The sequence below is a fragment of the Eretmochelys imbricata genome, chromosome 23, assembly GCF_965152235.1.
Source record: "Eretmochelys imbricata isolate rEreImb1 chromosome 23, rEreImb1.hap1, whole genome shotgun sequence".
NCBI classification, from domain to species: domain Eukaryota; kingdom Metazoa; phylum Chordata; order Testudines; family Cheloniidae; genus Eretmochelys; species Eretmochelys imbricata.
Window position 1 is genome coordinate 17,393,161 of NC_135594.1, and position 17,587 is coordinate 17,410,747.

At 63.4% G+C, this 17,587-nt stretch overlaps 2 protein-coding genes across 4 annotated transcripts in view; both read left to right on the forward strand.

Annotated features, from left to right (window-relative positions):
- PLXNA3 (plexin A3) overlaps positions 1–4,544 on the forward strand; it is a 16,242-nt gene extending 11,698 nt beyond the window's left edge. The window contains 11 exon segments of the mRNA XM_077840227.1: positions 671–830; positions 1,259–1,362; positions 1,768–1,864; positions 2,271–2,341; positions 2,343–2,459; positions 2,768–2,929; positions 2,931–2,938; positions 3,223–3,435; positions 3,849–3,853; positions 3,856–3,998; positions 4,449–4,544. Coding sequence (XP_077696353.1) covers positions 671–830; positions 1,259–1,362; positions 1,768–1,864; positions 2,271–2,341; positions 2,343–2,459; positions 2,768–2,929; positions 2,931–2,938; positions 3,223–3,435; positions 3,849–3,853; positions 3,856–3,998; positions 4,449–4,544 — 1,176 coding nt within the window.
- A 4,492-nt stretch (positions 4,545–9,036) lies between these two features.
- Positions 9,037–16,038, forward strand: FAM3A (FAM3 metabolism regulating signaling molecule A). Of its 3 annotated transcripts, none has more exons than XM_077840580.1 (11): positions 9,037–9,097; positions 11,661–11,727; positions 11,961–12,071; positions 12,486–12,509; positions 12,690–12,773; positions 13,255–13,378; positions 13,577–13,635; positions 13,803–13,853; positions 14,203–14,287; positions 14,675–14,801; positions 15,235–16,038. In XM_077840580.1, exons 2-11 carry the CDS (start codon positions 11,715–11,717, stop codon positions 15,331–15,333), a joined length of 777 nt encoding a protein of 258 aa, XP_077696706.1. In that variant the 5' UTR covers positions 9,037–9,097; positions 11,661–11,714; the 3' UTR covers positions 15,334–16,038. The 3 variants fall into 3 exon arrangements, with proteins under 3 accessions (XP_077696706.1, XP_077696705.1, XP_077696707.1); XM_077840579.1 differs by lacking the exon at positions 9,037–9,097 and adding an exon at positions 11,227–11,363; XM_077840581.1 differs by lacking the exons at positions 9,037–9,097; positions 12,690–12,773 and adding an exon at positions 11,227–11,363.
- Positions 16,039–17,587: the final 1,549 nt, after the last annotated feature.

Below are 17,587 nucleotides of genomic sequence, written 5' to 3' on the forward strand. Positions count from 1 at the left end.
TGAGAATCTCTCTAGGCAAAACCTTGTTACAAAAAGACACAAAAACAGGAATCTACATTCCCTCCAGCACAGCTTATCTTACCAGCCATTAAACAAAAGGAAGTTAACGCGTTTCTACCTAGATTACTTACTAACTTTACAGGGGTTGTAAGGCTGCATTCCTGATCTGTTCCTTGCAAAAGCATCACACAGACAGACCCTTTGTCCCCCCCACCCTCCAGATTTGAAAGTATCTTGTCCCCTCATTGGTCATTTTGGTCAGGTGCCAGCGAGGTTACCTTAGCTTCTTAACCCTTTAGAGGTGAAAGGGTTTTGCCTCTGGCCAGGAGGGATTTTATAGCACTGTATACAGAAAGGTGGTTACCCTTCCCTTTATAGTTATGACAGGGGCCATTTAGGGATCTGGGGCAAAAATTGGGGATTGGTCCTGCTTTGAGGAGGGGATTGAACTAGATGACCTCCTGAGGTCCCTTCCAACCCTGATATTATATGATTCTATGCCCCGAGGGAGGGAGCAAAGTCTGGAGGCGGAGAAACCAAGTCACACCTCTGCTAGTAACTCCAGGGGATGGGGGCTGGAAGAGGGGGAAGTGGAGGGGAGGCGGTAACTCCTACCTCGTGGGGGGGAGCTCAAACAGGAGGGACCCCCCTGACCTGCCATCCCCCCCAGACGCTGTACTGTGCCAGCCCCGACCCCCCCGGTGGCCCCGAAGTGCCCGTCAAGGTGCTGAACTGCGACACCATCACTCAGGCCAAGGAGAAGCTGCTGGATGCTGTGTACAGGGGGGTCCCCTATTCCCAGCGCCCCCGGGCTGACGACACAGAGCTGGGTACGGGGGAGTATACGGGGGCAGGGGGGTCCCCTATTTCCAGCGCCCCCAGGCCGACAACACGGAGCTGGGTACGGGGGAGCATAGGGGCAGGAGGGTCCCCTATTCCAGCACCCCCGGGCTGATGACATGGAGCTGAGAATATGGGGGGCATGGGGGGTACAGGGGAGTCCCCTATTCCCAGTGCCCCCGGTCCGACGACACGGAGTTGGGAATGCGGTGGGGAGGCACTGGGGAAGGGAGTAATGGGGGCTTTGCGGCCCAGAGGCCTGTGGGGTATGTAGGAGGCACAAGGGAGGGAGGCTACGGGTACAAGGCTGCCCAGGGGAGGCTGGAAGGCGTGGGGCAGGTATTGCTGCCCAAGGAGTGTTTGATGGGGTTGGGGCTGTATTTGGGGGTCTGACACTCTCCCCACCCCCCGTTCCCAGAGTGGTACCAGGACCGTTCGGGCCGAACCCTCCTTCAGGACGAGGATGCGACGAGCCGCATTGAGGGCGACTGGAAACAGCTCAACACTCTGGGGCACTACCAGGTGGGGTAGGGACCCCCCAGAGCCCCCCACTGCCCCTCAGAGCCCCCTATAGCTCCCTGCTCCTCATCCACACGACAACCGGAAACAGCTCAACACGCTGGGGCATTACCAGGAGGGGCGGGGACCCCCCAGAGCGCCCCACTGACCCCCCCAGCCCCTGCTCCCCCCACTTCCTTCCCAGAGCCCCCTGCTCCTCCCAGAGCCTCCTGCTCCCCCGCATCCACACCCCAAATGGAAATGTGTCAATGTGCTTGGGCCAAACCATGTGGGACAGCGCCCCCGCGCCCAAACCACCATCCCTACCCCACACCCTGCCTGGAATTGCAGCAGTGCACTGGGGCAGGGACCTCCCCATGTCATTCCCAGACTTCCCCCCGCCCCCCTCACCTGCTGCCTCTCCCCCAGGTGACCGATGGCTCCAAGGTGGCCCTGACGCCCCGGCAGGTCTCAGGGTGCAACCTGCCCAACTCCTGCACCTTCAGCCGCTCGCTGAGCCGCTACGGTAAGGCCCCCTGGACCCCTCAAGAGACCCACCCATTTCCCCCCCCCCGCCAGCCCCACAGAGACCAGCCCCTCCCCCTGGCCTGCAAGGGGGCCTGTGCTGCTGAGAGTGACATGGCTTTGGGGGAGGGTGGGGCTGGGACTTGGGGAGCTGGGGGGAGTGGCTGCCCCCCACATCCCAGACACCTTGCTCAGCCCCCACCCCCCAGGCCCTACCTGCCCCAAGCAGAAGACCCGCCCTGATCCCCCCAGCCCCTTATCCCATCCAGATCAGACGGGTGGGGGGTAGTCAAAATGCTCCCCCCATGCTGCTGGATTGGCAGGGAGGGCACGCAGGGGGCTCTGGATTGGGTGGTGGACTTGGGGCTCCGACACCTACCTCCCCATGACCTGTCCCCCCGCCCCAGAGAGCCTCCTGCGGCCATCCAGCAGCCCCGACAGCCTCCGCTCCCGCGCCCCCATGCTGAGCCCCGAGGCGCGATGGGGGCACCCGGCTCTGGCACCTTGTCCGCAGCCACGATCCACTGGGCGACCCCAAGGAGGGGGGCAGCAAGATGGTGTCGGAGATCTACCTCACCCGGCTCCTGGCCACCAAGGTACGGGGTGCAGGGACCTGGGGGGGTCATGTCATTGGGTGAGGGGTATTGGGGTGTGGGGGTGGTGTTCAGGGGCTGTGCTGGGGTTCGGAGGGCCAGGGGCCATGCAGAGGGGGACAGGGGCTGTGGGGGGGGCAGGGGCCATGCGCGGGGACAGGGCAGGGCTGTACCAGGCCTCAGGGACTGGGGGCCATGCAGCGGGGCAGGGCCGTGCCAGGGCTCAGGGGCCAGGGTAGGGAGTATGCGGGAGGGGGCAGGGCCATGTGTGGCAGGGGGGCCCGGGCCAGTCTGACCCCCGGCGCCCCCAGGGCACGCTGCAGAAGTTCGTGGATGACCTGTTCGAGACGCTGTTCAGCACGGCGCACCGGGCCAGCGCCCTGCCCTTGCCCATCAAGTACATGTTCGACTTTCTGGACGAGCAGGCGGATCGGCGCCAGATCAGTGACCCCGACGTGCGGCACACCTGGAAGTAGCAACTGGTGAGACCCCGGAGGGGCCTGGAGGGATTCGGGGGCTCTGACCTCCCAGCCTGCCCCTGCGGTTCTGGGTGAACGTGATCAGGGTGTAGGGGGGCTGGGAAGGTGTTGGGGAGGGCTGTGGGGGTCTGGGGCTCCCGGGGGGGTCTCTGGCACTCTCTGACCCCCTGATCCCCCAGCCTGAACGTGATCAGGGTGTAGGGGGGCTGGGAAGGTGTTGGGGAGGGCTGTGGGGGTCTGGGGCTCCCGGGGGGTCTCTGGCACTCTCTGACCCCCTGACCCCCCAGCCTGCCCCTGCGGTTCTGGGTGAACGTGATCAAGAACCCGCAGTTCGTGTTCGACGTGCACAAGAGCAGCATCACGGACGCGTGTCTCTCCGTGGTGGCCCAGACGTTCATGGACTCGTGTTCCACGTCACCCCAACGCCTGGGCAAGGACTCGCCCTCCACCAAACTGCTCTACGCCAAGGACCTGCCCGGCTACCGCGGCTGGGTGGAGCGGTGAGGGGGCAGTGAGAGCTGGGGGCACACTGCAGGAGGGAGTGGGGGGCAGGGGAGGGTCTGTGATGAGGGAGTGGGTGATGAAGGGTCTCCCCAATGCAGGGAGAAGCGGGGAAGGAGCTCCAGGATACAGGGGTTGAGGGGCAGATGGGTAACAAGGCTGTGGGGGGGGCCAGTGGGAAGGGGACTGGGATACAGGGGTGGGGGGCCAATGAGGTAATGGGGCTGTGGGGGGAGGGGTGCTGGGATACGGGGGGGACCGATGAGGTAATGGGGGTGTGGCAGGAGGAACAGTGAGGGGAAGGGCGCTTGGACGCAGGGGTGGGGGGCAGACACGGTAACAGGGCTGTGGGGGGGGGGAAGGAGCAGTGTGGGGGAGGTGACCCTGCCCCCCCTCACCCCCTGCCCCCCAGGTACTACCGGACATCGCCAGGATGGCTCCCATCAGCGACCAGGACATGGATGCCTACCTGGGGGAGCAGTCGCGGCTCCACGCGGGGGAGTTCAACACACTGGGGGCACTGGGGGAGCTCTACCAGTACGTGGGGCGTTACCGGCAGGAGGTGAGAGCGCCTGCCGCCCCCTGCCCCCCCCACAGCCTCCCTGCTCCCCACCCCCACCCCCCAATCCCCCTCGGCAACCCCACCCAGCGTTGAGGGAGCTCGACCAGTCCGTGGGGTGCTACCCGGCAGGAGGTGAGAGCTCCTGCCCCCTGCTGCCCCCCCACAGCGCTGGGGGAGCTCGACCAGTCCGTGGGGTGCTACCGGCAGGAGGCGAGAGCCCCCTGCCCCCCCGCTCCCTCTGCCCCCCCCACAACCCCCTGCTCCCCACCCCCCCATCCCCCCGCTGCCCCCCCACAGCGCTGGGGGAGCTCGACCAGTCCGTGGGGTGCTACCGGCAGGAGGTGAGAGCCCCTGCCCCCCTGCTGCCCCCCTACAGCGCTGGGGGAGCTCGACCAGTCCCTGGGGTGCTACCAGCACCCCCAGCGCGCCCCTGACCCTGCCCCCCCACAGGTGCTGACGGCGCTGGACCGGGACGGGAGCTGCCGGAAGCAGCAGCTGCGCCAGCGGCTGGAGCAGGTCATTGCCTTGGTCTCCACCAGCAGCTGAGAGGGGCTGGCCCCACGGACAGCCCCCCACGGTCAGCCGGTGCGACCTTCGACCTCCTCCGGGGAGACGTGACCTGCGACCCCTGGCTCAGGGGCAGGCTGACTTTTGGGGGCAGTGGTTCTGGGTGGGACGATGCCCAATGCCACCAGGACCGGGCCTCGTAGCAATAACCCAGAGGGGCTGCTGGTGGTGATTGGGGGGGGGTGCAACAGGGGGCAGTGCTGGGGGGGTGGATCTGGCTGAGCTACAGCGTTGACCCCCCCTTCCATCCCAATACTCGACCCCCCACCCCAAAACTGTACAGCCCCAATACTGTATGACCCCCTCCCCCAGCCCCCCAATAATCCCTCCAGCCCCCCAGGTGCATCCCCAGGCCAGCAGCTGAAAGGAGCCCCCCCCTCACCCCTGTACAGCCCCCCCCAATAGCTGTTGGAATTTGCCTCTTGTTTTGGTGACAGTGACAATGGGAATTGGAGATTTAACCCATGTTCCAGGGACCCCCCCCCAGCCCTTCTCCCCCCCAGCACCCCTTGTCCCAGAGACTCCCTCCCCAGCGCCCCCTTTCCCGGCAGCGTGGTGCCTTAATTACTGAATAATTTATTGAGTCTCGGGGGGTTCGGTGTAAATTTAGTCCCGGGTGTAAGAAATTTCAGTGTAACCCCCCCCCCGATATCTGTGTAAATAGTCGTGCTGCCTGTGGGCTCTTGGCTCCCCCTCGAGATTTGGGGGAGGCAGGACAGACCCTTTCCCCTGCTCCCACGTGGCCATTTTCTCTGTTCATTTTATAATTAACTTTTCTTTTGCTAATTAAAGTGCTGAAAAAAAAAACAAACCCCCTCCCCCCCCCCGGAACTGGATCATTGTGTTGGGGGGGCTCATCTACCATGCGGGGGGTGCTGCACAGACATCCCCCCTGACAGAGATTGGGGTGTCCCCGTCAGTGACCCCCCCCAACAGAGCAGGGCTAGAGGGGAGAGTTCTAACACCGAACGCCAGCATGAGGGCTGCTGTCCAAATCTGACTGAAGCGTGATGCTCGACCAGCCCGTGGAACTGCCTGCCCACTGGACAACAGGAAAAGAACAGAACAGGCCCAGGACCCAGGAGGCGAGGGCTTCCCCGATAATACTGCTGAGGGCAGGAAGAGGGGCAGTTTCTCTCCACGGAGGAGCTGCTTGCTGGTGCTGTTGCTGGAGCCGGGATGGGTCAGGGTGGAAATTTCACTCTGCCTCAGATGGGGCGGGAGGGATTCGGGGCCCGTGCCCGGCCCCACTCTGGCATCTGCCTCAGGAGGCAGGAGGGCGGGAGGTGAAAGATGCCGTGGAGGCAGCTGGATGAATAAGTGATGGGCCTTCAGTTCTGGGTCGGGAGGGGGAATTAAAGGAAGATTTAGACTGAAGCCAGGCCCCCCATTCCCCTCACTCCCAACTGGGCTCCCCCCAGCCCTGCTGGTGCCCCTCACTCCCGAACCGCAGCCCCTGCCAGCCCGGCCTTGGGCTCTCCCCAGCCCCGCCGGTGCCCCTCGCTCCCGACCCGCAGCCCCTGCTAGCCCGGCCCTGGGCCCCCCAGCCCCGCCGGTGCCCCTCACTCCCGACCCGCAGCCCCTGCCAGCCCTGCCTTGGGCTCCCCCTGGAGCTTGCACCATCTGTGCCTGTTGATTATTAATTATTCATCTGCTCTCTGGCCAGGGCAGCTGATGGGAGGTTAATGGACAGAGGCGGGGGGGAGGGGGAGCTCCCCTGGGACCCCCCCCCCCACACCTGTCAGCTGTAGTTGGAGCCGCCTAACCAGGCTCCTGCTAAGCAGGGAAAGCCCAGTTTACAGTTTGGCTGGGAGACGGGGCGGGGCAGCCCAGCACCCCCTGGTGCCCGGCCCTGCCTGTGAGGGGAGAGCATCCCCTGCCCAGCCCCCAACCCCACTCCCTGCCCCACGGCGCCTCCCCAGCACCCAGCCCTGCCTGCCAAGGGAGATTGTCCCCTGCCCAGTGTCCTACCCCGCTCCCTGCCCCACAGTGCCCCGCCAGCCCTGCCTGCCAAGGGAGAACTTCCTCTGCCCAGCCCCCTGCCCCGCTCCCTGCCTCCCCAGCACCGGCTGTCAGGTCAGGCAGGAGGATAATCACATCAAAGGGCCTGGTTTCGGCAGCTCCAGCAGGGTTACTGGCAGCTGATGCTGCACCCCAGCAAGGTGGCGTTTTGGGGGTGACACGGAGGGGTATCAGCTGCTGGAGCCAAAACCTTGAGGTTAATACTACAGAGCAACGTGCGCGCCCAGTCCCAGGGGTAAGGGGGGGAGAAACAGAGCAATGGGGGGCTGCAGGATCAGTTGGGGGGCTGGGAAGAGCTGGGGAGGCCAGGGACTGTGGGGCAGGAGCGGAGATGGGGCAGGGCTGGGATGGGGGCTGTGGCTCAGGCTGCAGGGACGGGGAAGAGCTGGGGGGCAGAGGGTTAGCACTGGCTGCATGTCAGGTGGGAGGGGACACGGCTGCTCCTGACCACAGGGCCTTGACTGGCCTCGCCAGCCCGGGCTGTGGGCGCTGCCCCAGCCTGGCCCTTTGCACACCCAGGCCCACTGGGGAGACCCCGTACAGATGGTGGGACCCATATAATTGGGGGGGATTGCACCCAGTGGGGGAGTCCCAGCTCTGGTCCCCTGCTTCCTGAAAGCCTCACCAGAGCCCTCCCTTAGCTAATGGCCTCGTAAAAGCATTTTTAACGTTCCAATCTCAAAAAAAACCCTAAAAGAAAAGGAGTACTTGTGGCACCTTAGAGACTAACCAATTTATTTGAGCATAGCTCATGCTCAAATAAATTGGTTAGTCTCTAAGGTGCCACAAGTACTCCTTTTCTTTTTGCAAATACAGACTAACACGGCTGTTACTCTGAAAAAAAAAAACCCTGTGGGAACAAGTGGCGGAACCATAAATCCGGTACCAGGGGGGGTAGGGTGGCCCAGGGAGGAACCCAGGCTAGTGTGGGGCCAGGCAGGGCTGAGCTGGTAGCTGGGTGGTGCCAAACAACCCCTCCCCCCAGGATAACAGGAATTGGGGGGGGTTGGGGGAGGTGTCCTCAGCTCAGTGCCAGGATCCTATAAGGAGGAGAGGGACCTACCCCAAAATGGGGGGGGGCATGTGTGGGGGGGGTCTGGGCAGGGATTATGGGTTCAAGCTCTGGCTGGCTCAGGGGGCTGGGAATGGGGGCACTGGGGCCTTTCTCCCTAGGGCGCCGGCTTGGCTCTGGCCCCTGGCTACGCTCCTGGTTCCCAGCTCAGCCTGGCATGGTTCCAGCCCTATTCATTAGCCCCTTCACCCAGCCAGACCCCAGCCCCATTAATAACAGTTCCAGCATCGTTAATGTCACCCTGCCTGAGCCATGCCAAGGCCCCAGCTAATAACACAACCTTGGGGCCTGGCGAGAAGCTACTCCTGGGTTCTCTCCCTGGCTCTGGGGGGAAGTAGGTTGCAGTGTATGGGGGGGAGGGGGGGGCCAGGTTCATACATCAGCCCCAAGTGCCTCAGTTTGCCCAGTGAGGGAGGGCTGCAGCCACACCCCTCTCCGCACTCTCATTAGGGCAGGCCCAGCACTGTGATATCACAAAGATGCAGCAGAAATGCTGAGTACTGTTGTGGGTCCTTTTCCAACAATTCTCGGGGGGGTCCCTGCCTCTCCCAGGGCCGGAGGGGTGATGCGTGTGTGTGTGTGTTCCGGGAGACATGGGCAGGGTGGTGGGGGAGATGGGGGCAAGGGAGGTTGAGCAGAGGGGTGCATGGCTGGTGGGGCTGTTGGATTGGGGTCTCAGGGGGGAGGCACGTCCATGCCCACCCCCAGGATGTACCGCTCGCCTGCAATGCAAACCTCAGACACGTTCCAGACCCATCCCTTGCTCCTCTCCCCCCCACCCCGCCCCATAAATCTCCCCTGACATGGATGGGGGAGGGGAGATAGTTGTGGCAAGCGCAAACCCTGGTTCCTAAAGATTAATTATGATCCACGGGGCTTTTAGCACATTAATCGCTTGATGCACAGTGACTTGTGGCTGGCTAAGCCAATGGGGAGGGGTGGGGAGAAGCTGGGAGCCAGGACTCCTGGGTTCTCTCCCCAGCTCTGGGAGGGGAGCTGGGTCTGGTGGGTTAGAGTGCGGGGGGGGGGGGGGGGGGGGCGAGGGCTGGGAGCCAGGACTCCTGGGTTCTCTCCCAACTCTGAGAGGGGAGCGGGGTCTGGTGGGTTAGAGCGGGGGGGGGGGGAGGGCTGGGAGCCAGGACTCCTGGGTTCTCTCCCCAGCTCTGGGAGGGGAGCGGGGGGGTGGGCTGTTTATACCAGGACCCAGCAGGCTCCCACCTGGGTTCCCGCACCAGGGGCTGGAAAACCAGCAGAAATGTCAGCGCCCCAGGGCCTCGCCCCAGCGTCTCCGGGCTGATACGACAGCGCCCTCTGCCGGGCACAAAGCGGCTCGGCGGTGGTTGAAGAGGAGCTCAGAGCTGCCAGCGTCTCCCAGCCCCACGTCCATAGAAGAAATACTTTTGCACCCCCAGAGCGGGGCGAGAACCCAGGAGTCCTGGTATGGAGATGGAGGGAGAAGGTTGCAATTTATTTTCCCTTGGAGGGGACAGGCTAAAGTGCCACCTGGAAAGGGGGGTGGTGGTTGCTGCTTGTGGCCCATGGGGGAGGGAGGTAGCTTGTTCACCGAGAGCCGGTGGGACTCCCTGCCACTGGACAGCACTGAGGGCTAGGGCTTGACTGGGTCCCTTGTGGGTCGGGGCATATCCATAGCCCTTAGAGGAATAGGAGGTGGTAAAAAAGAGCGCACCAACACATCTGGGGCGTGCAGGGTGTGTGCGTGTGTCTGTTAACCCTCAAACTCCAGCACTCAGATGTGGCCAGCTCTGGCAGGGTCTGATTATACGGGGACCCCTCGCCCAGCACTGGCTCGCGGCTCCTCTTAGGTAGGGCGGGGGCTGGTTATACAGTGATCCCTTGCCCAGCGCTGAGCCACGCCCCACCCCCCCATGGCAGGGCACAGGAGCTGGTTATATGGAGATTCTTTTCCCGGTGCTGAGATGCAGCCACTTCTGGGGTGAGGCATGTGAACAGCTTGCTCCCCCCATTTCCAAGGTTCATACATTTTCTGCTGGGGCATCACAGCATTACGGCAGCCGGGACACTGGCTAGATGGGCCCATGGGGCTGTTCCTGGGAATAGGACCCCGGTGTCCTGGGCCCCTCCACGAGGGAGAGATTCCCCCCACTTTTCTCCATCCTCCCACAGGAAGAGCCCCCACTTGCCCTAGAGGACCCCCACTTTGTCACCACTTGTCCGGCCGCCTATAATTACGGACTAATTAACAGACCCCTCCCCCCCCCATTCCAGCCTCTTTGTGTGCCCCCACTGGGAACTCCAATCTGCCCCAGACCCCGTCCCTCGCAATGAGGGGCAAGCTGGGCTCTGGGGACGAGGCCGGGGCGGGTCCCAGTGGGGCGGGGGGCGAGGGCGGAGCCAGGAGCGGGGGGCGGAGCTGGAGGGTGGATATAGGCGGGGGGCGGAGCCGGAGGCAGGTCCCAGCGGGGGCGGAGCCAGGGGCGGGGGCGGAGCCGGGGGTCCAAAAGACGGGGGATGGAGACAGGGGCGGAGCTGGAGGCTGGATATAGGCGGGGGGCGGAGCCGGAGGCGAGCCCCAGCGGGGCGGGGGCGGAGCCAGAGCCTGGATATAGGCGGGGGGCGGAGCCGGAGGCGGGTCCCAGCGGGGGCAGAGCCGGAGGGTGGATATAGGCGGGGGGTGGAGCCAGGGGCGGACCTGGAGGTTGGATGTAGGCGGGGGGCGGAGCCGGAGCCGGAGGCGGGTCCTAGCGGGGCGAGGGGCGGAGCCAGAGCTGGATACAGGCGGGGGGGCGGAGCCAGAGGCTGGATATAGGCGGGGGGCGGAGCCGGAGGCGGGTCCCAGCGGGGCGGGGGCGGAGCCACGGGCGGGGGCGGATCCGGGGGTCCATAAAGACGGGGGATGGAGCCAGGGGCGGAGCCAGAGGCTGGATATAGGCGGGGGGCGGAGCCGGAGGCGGATCCCAGCGGGGGCGGAGCCAGGGGCGGAGCCGGAGGCTGGATATAGGCGGGGGGCGGAGCCGGATCCTAGCGGGGCGAGGGGCGGAGCCAGAGCTGGATATAGGCGGGGGGCGGAGCCGGAGGCGGGTCCTAGCGGGGCGGAGGGCGGAGCCGGAGGCTGGATATAGGCGTGGGGCGGAGCCGGAGGCAGGTCCCAGCGGGGCGGGGGCGGAGCCACGGGCGGGGGCGGAGCCGGGGGTCCATAAAGACGGGGGATGGAGCCAGGGGCGGAGCCAGAGGCTGGATATAGGCGGGGGGCGGAGCCGGAGGCGGATCCCAGCGGGGGCGGAGCCAGGGGCGGAGCCGGAGGCTGGATATAGGCGGGGGGCGGAGCCGGATCCTAGCGGGGCGAGGGGCGGAGCCAGAGCTGGATATAGGCGGGGGGCGGAGCCGGAGGCGGGTCCTAGCGGGGCGGAGGGCGGAGCCGGAGGCTGGATATAGGCGTGGGGCGGAGCCGGAGGCAGGTCCCAGCGGGGCGGGGGCGGAGCCACGGGCGGGGGCGGAGCCGGGGGTCCATAAAGACGGGGGATGGAGCCAGGGGCGCAGCCAGAGGCTGGATATAGGCGGGGGGCGGAGCCGGAGGATGAATATAGGCGGGGGGCGGAGCCAGGGGCGGGTCCTAGCGGGGGCGGGGCCGGTGCCCGCGGGGCGAGGGATCTGGAGGCGGGTTCTGGGACTCGCTCGGTTCCTCCCTGTTCCGGGCCGGGGTCCGCCGGAGCCGCAGCCGCCAAGTGAGCAGCGCCCGGGGGTCAGGAGGATTGGGGGGCTGGCGGGGGGGGCTGAGGCGGGGTGTGTGATAGTATCGGGGGGGGCGATGGGGGGCACACAGGGTGTATCGGGTTTATGGGGGACTCTGGGGCTGCGGTACCCTGGGGGAGATGGGGGGCTGTTGGGGGAAGCGGGGTGTGAGGGCATTGGGGGGATGGGGTACACTCGGGGGAGGGGGGGGCTGTGGGGCAGGTGAGAGGGGAGGGTCACAGGATTTGGGCCGGTTCTGGACTCTGACGGACCCGTCACTTCCCTTCCAGCTCCGGTTCCTCTGGGCTTAGACTCCCCCTCCCAGGGGCCCCTTGGATGGTGCCATGAGATTGGCAGGTGAGAGGCTCGGGGGGGGGGGGGGGCTGGTGTGGGTGCGGGGGTCGTACCAGCTGTGGGGGGCTGGGTTGGATGGGGGGGTCGTACCAGCTGGGGGGGTGGTGTGGGTGCAGGGGTCGTACCAGCTGGGTGTGGGCAGTGGGGTGGAGGGTTGGATGCCAGGGCTAGGTTTGCACTGAGGGGGGCCCCTAACCCTATGCCCTGGCTCTGATCCTCTCCTTCCCTCCCCCCAGGCCCCCTGCGCGTGGTGGTGATCGTCCTCACCGCTGGGCTCACCTGGATCCTCGTCAGCCTTCTCCTGGGCACCCAGAGTGGCTTCTCTCGCCTCCAGCAGCTCCTCAGCAGTAAGAGCTGGGCCCCGCACCCCTAGCCATGATAGCCAGGCACCTTGTGGCAGGCAATTCCACAGGGCAACATCATCCATGGCTATAGCGGCAGCAGCAGGGTTGCCCCCTGGAGGGATCTGCCCCTGGGATGGAGGGGGGCAGGGGCTGTAGTGTCCCCCCTTCCCCAGCAAGGACGCTCGATTGCCTTGTGGCCGGGAGTTTCACAGGGGATGACCCTGCCCAGTGCTGTGATACAAGGCCCTGAATCCTGACAGGGTTGGGGGGAGGATCTTCCCCTGGGGCAGACTCCTGACCCCCAAGCAGCAGGGGAAAGGATGTTGGGACCAAGTTCTGGACCCGCCACGGGGGGGGCAGGGTGGGGCGGGAACACTGCGCTGTGGGTCGCTGCAGCTGTTCTTTCTCTCCCCACAGGCCCTGACAACCCCTCCACAGCAGGTGAGTGACTGGTGGAGGGGCTGCTACACCAGAGCAGGGGCTTGTCCTGCTCCCCCCTGGATTTGTGCCATGCGGGGGACAGGGGGTCCTGGCTGGAGGCCCAGTCTGGGGAGAGGAGGGGGGCAGGGCTCCAGGGTGCTCTCCCCTCCCCTCACCAGCCCCCTCTCTTCTTGCCCCCAGTGTCAGGCTGGGGCAGCTCGGCTGTGCCCCTTCGGGCCAGCGCCGCCCCCTCAGGCAGGGCGGGAGCCAGAAGCAGACACAACAGTGAGTCTCTGGCCTGTGCGGTCGGGGGCAGTGGTAGCAGAGGGCTGGGTCCCAGGCTGGGACCAGGGACCCTGCGGTGGGGGGAGGGAGGGCAGCGGGGGGCTGGGTCGCAGGCCGGAAGCAGGGACCCCATGGGGGCCTGTGGTAGCAGGGGGCTGGGTCCCAGATACAGGGGCGGGGACCCCAGTGCATCACCCCAGGTGTCCCTACTGGCTGGGGTGGAGGGTGTCACAGTCCCATAGGGTGAGGTTGGAGTACCACCTCATTTCACAGGTGACTCCCTTGGTCCCCTATCCCCCAGCTCAGCTCACGTTCCTGCACCAGTATCCCCTTCCCAGGAGCCCCTCCCCCCCCCCCCCATGGCAGGGACATGGCACCCTTGACTGGTGTGGGAGCTGTCGAGCCCAGGAGACCATGGGGGGGGGTGTTTGACATTAGGGTGTCTTGGCGACCTACCCACATCTCACCACCCCCTGCCCAGAGCCGCGACCCAGGAGGTACAAGTGCGGCCTCCCACAGCCCTGCCCCGAGCTGCATCTCGCCTTCCGCCTGGTCAGCGGTGCCGCCAACGTCATCGGGCCCAAGATCTGCCTGGAGGATAAAATGTGAGTCGTGGGGTTCGGGGCTCAGCATTGGGAGGTGAGAGAAGGCAGCATACTAATTAGGGGCAGAACTGTGGGGAGAACCCAGGAGTCCGGGCTCCCAGCCCCTCTCCAACCCACCAGACTGCATGTCCCTCCCAGAGCCAGGGAGAGAACCCAGGCTCCGCTGTGGGGGCTGTTCTCACCTCACTTTCATTCCAGGCTAATGAGCAGTGTGAAGAACAATGTAGGGCGGGGCCTGAACATCGCCCTAGTGAATGGTGAGTGGTGGGGCAGGAGGGGGGAACATTGTTGTGGCCTGGGTGTGGAGCTGAGGAAGAGGGGACTGCAGAGGGGGCACGGGGGCTGGGAAAGAGGGGCTGGCCTGGGGAACGGGGGGGGAGGGGCTGCAGCAGGGTGAGCTCTGACTCTCTCTCTCTGGTTCCAGGGGTCAATGGGGAGCTCATTGATGCCAGGTTCTTCGACATGTGGGCTGGAGGTGAGGGGGGCCAGCACCTGAGGATGTTGTGGGGGGACTTGGGGCGGAGGGAGAGGATCTGAGGGGGCTCCAGACCCTGGCGCAGGGGATGGTGAGTCTGTGTGAGAGGCAGGAATGTGTGGGTGGGTGGGGGGGAGAGGCTCGGGAACCCTGTGTAGCAGGAGGGCTGGGGATCGTGGGGCAGCCCCTGAGGATGTTGTGGGGAGGGGGGGAAGTCCACGGGGGCTCCAGCTGGGAGACCCTGGCACGGGAGGTCTGTGTGACAGGCAGGAACATGGGGGGAGGCTCAGGGGAACCCTGTGGGTCGGGGGGCCCAGGCCTGCGCTCACCCCTGCATCTTTCACCCCAGATGTCAACGAGCTGCTGAAGTTCATTCGACCGCTGCACGAGGGGACCCTGGTGTTCGTGGCCTCATATGACGACCCAGCCACAAAGTGGGTGTGGGACGCAGGCCCAGTGGGGCCTTTCCCCTCTGGGGGGGCGCCAGCTCCCATCTGTCCCCAGGGCGGGGACTGGCTGGCTTGTGGGGGTGGGAATGGGGCCTGGGGCCTCACCCCTCTAAGGGTGCTGGCTACCATCCAGACTCCGGGCCAGTGGTGGGGGCCGTGGCTGGCTCAGAGGGAAGGATATGGGACCTGTCCCCTCTAGGGGTCACCAGCTTCCATCTGGCCCCAGGGTAGGGACTCGCTGGCTCAGGGGAATGGGGCCTGGGGTCTTTCCCATCTGGCGGGTGCCAGCTCCCATCCAGCCCCAAGGTGGGGGCCCTGGCTGGCTCGGTGCGGGGCCCAGATCCTCCCGCTGAGCCAGGGCTCTGCCCCCAGGATGAACGAAGAGACACGGAGGATTTTCAGCGAGCTCGGCAGCAGCGTGGCCAAGGAGCTCGGCTTCCGTGACAGCTGGGTCTTTGTGGGGGCCAAAGGGGTGCAGGACAAAAGCCCCTTCGAGCAGGTGAGCCCCTCCACCCTCCCATTTCCCCCTCGCCAGGGGCCCAGCCCCACTCCTCTCCCTGTCCCCAGCTGATTGCCTTCCCAAGGGCAGACCTGAGGTCAGCCAGCGGGTGTCCTGTCATGCCCGCAGAGACTCCCATGAGTGGAGGCCTGGGGGGGTGGGGAATGGGTCACAGCTTCAGATGGGGGAAGAGTCTGGGGGACCCTGGGACTGAGGGATGTGGAGAAGCTGAGGGGGCTGGGGGTGGGGTGGGTCACAGCTTCGGGGGGGAGAGGTTGGGGGATCCTGGGACTTAGGGGAGTAGAGAAGCTGGGGGTGTGTTGGTCACAGTTTGTGGGGGGCAGGAAGAGGCTGGGGGCCCCTGGGACTGAGGGTGGGTAGAGAAGCCAGGCGGCCCCTTCTCTGCCTTAACGCGGGTTGTCCCTTCCCCCAGCACACCAAGAACAGCAAGAGCACCAACAAGTATGAGGGCTGGCCGGAGGCACTGGAGATCGAGGGCTGCATCCCGCAAAAAAAGGCTGATGGCCAGTGATCCCCCCACCCCTGGAACCCGAGGCGTGGGGACACTGCACCATGACAGGGAGGGGGGCTTGCTCCTTGAGTCTGTGGGCAGGTCTGGCAGGGAGCCCCCTTTCTCCAGCTCCCCCAAGGATGGGCCAGGCTGTTTCTGGTGGGGTGCCTGCCGCACTGATTTTCTCACTGGGCGGCTGGGGATTGCAGGCCCCGTCCCTTCTAAGTGCCTTATTCCCCCAGGCAGGCATTAAGCCCAGGTGCATTCCTTGCCTTACTGATGGTTGTGGGGGGGCTCGTTCCCTGCTCTCTACCCTGAAATTATCACCACTCCATGGAGAGCGATGCCCTCAATTCTAGCCTGGCAGGGATGGGGGTCTGCTTGGGCCAGTCCCCTCCCTGGTGTGGTGATTCAGTGGTGTCCCCCTCTGCTGAGAGGGGAAACCGCAGGGGGTTTTCTAGCTCGAGGGCAGAGGGGTCTGTAACCTCCCACGGCCTGGGCCCTCCATGGGGTCTGAATAAATGCAGTGCAGAGAGAGCAGAGGCTGTTGTCCATCCTTGGGGGCTGGTGTGATGGGGGGCAGAGGTGGAGGGGGTTGTGGCCTTTCTTCTACTAGACTGAAGAGCCTCTCGCCTAATGTTTGTGCCCCATGAGGTCCTGAGAGAGGGAGATCGTCAACCTTTAAATTCTGTGTGAAACTGAATAAACTGGGGTCTGGGCAACCTACTGGCAGAGGAAATTCAATGTTGACAAATACAAAGTAATGCACATTGGGAAACATAATCCCAACTGTCTATATAAAATAATGGGGGCTAAATTAGCTGTTACTACTCAAGAAAGAAATCTTGGAGTCACTGTGGCTAGTTCTCTGAACACATCAACTCAATGTGCAGCAGCAGTCAAAAAAGCAAACAGACTGTTGGGAATCATTAGGAAAGGGATAGATAATAAGACAGAAAATATCATGTTGCCTCTATATTAAAACCATTGGATGCCTACATCTTGAATAAAGAAAAGGAGTACTTGTGGCACCTTAGAGACTAACCAATTTATTTGAGCATAAGCTTTTGTGAGCTACAGCTCACTTCATCACTTCATTCATGAAGTGAGCTGTAGTTCACGAAAGCTTATGCTCAAATAAATTGGTTAGTCTCTAAGGTGCCACAAGTACTCCTTTTCTTTTTGCGAATACAGACTAACACGGCTGTTACTCTGAAACCATACATCTTGAATATTGTGGGCAGATGTGGTCACTCCATCTCAAAAAAGATATATAGGAAAAGGTTCAGCAAAGGGCAACAAAAATGATTCGGGGCATGGAACAGCTATCATATGAGGAGATGTTTCAGAGTAACAGCCTGCCATATGAGGAGAGATTCATAAGACTGGGACTTTTCAGCTTGGAAAAGAGACGACTAAGGGGGGATATGATAGAGGTCTATAAAATCATGATTGGTGTGGAGAAAGTAAATAAGGAAGTGTTATTTACTTCTTCTCATAACACAAGAACTAGGGGTCGCCAAATGAAATGAATAGGCAGCAGGTTTAAAACAAACAAAAGGGAGTATTTCTTCACACAAGGCACAGTCAGCCTGTGGAACTCTTTGCCAGAGGATGTTGTGAAGGCCAAGACTATAACAGCGTTCAATAAAGAACTAGATAAATTCATGGAGAATATGTCCATCAATGGCTATTAGCCAGGATGGCAGCGATGTGTCTCTAGCCTCTGTTTGCCAGAAGCTGGGAGTGGGTGACGGGATGGATCATTTGGGGATTACCTGTTCTGTTCATTCCCTCTGGGGCACCTGGCTTTGGCCACTGTTGGGAGATGGGGGGAGATAGACCTTTGGGCTGACCCAGTATGGCCATTCTTATGTTCTGGTGTCTCTTGCTGGAAGGCAGGTTTTGTAGCCCTTGATCATTCTTGGGGATCTTCCCTGAGCCCTCTGCCTTTGATCACCATCCTCCCCTGCGCCCCAGCTGGCAATCACATGAGCAAGAGTCTTCTCAGAGCATGCAGGGCTTTGTCCTTGTGGGGGCTCCAGGGGGTGGGACCAACGTGTTGAGAAGAGTCTAAAACTCTGGCCTGTGAGGTGGCTCCCACCCCACCCCACACACAGTGGGATGTTCTGCCAGTCATTCTCCCCCGCCATGGGTCTGTCTGGGCCTGTGGACTTGCATGGTTGGTCAGCGCTGGGGCTCTGGGACTGGCTTTTTCTGTGTCCGACCAGGGTTGAGCCCCATGGCTGCCTGATCCTGGCGAGGGCTCCGAGGC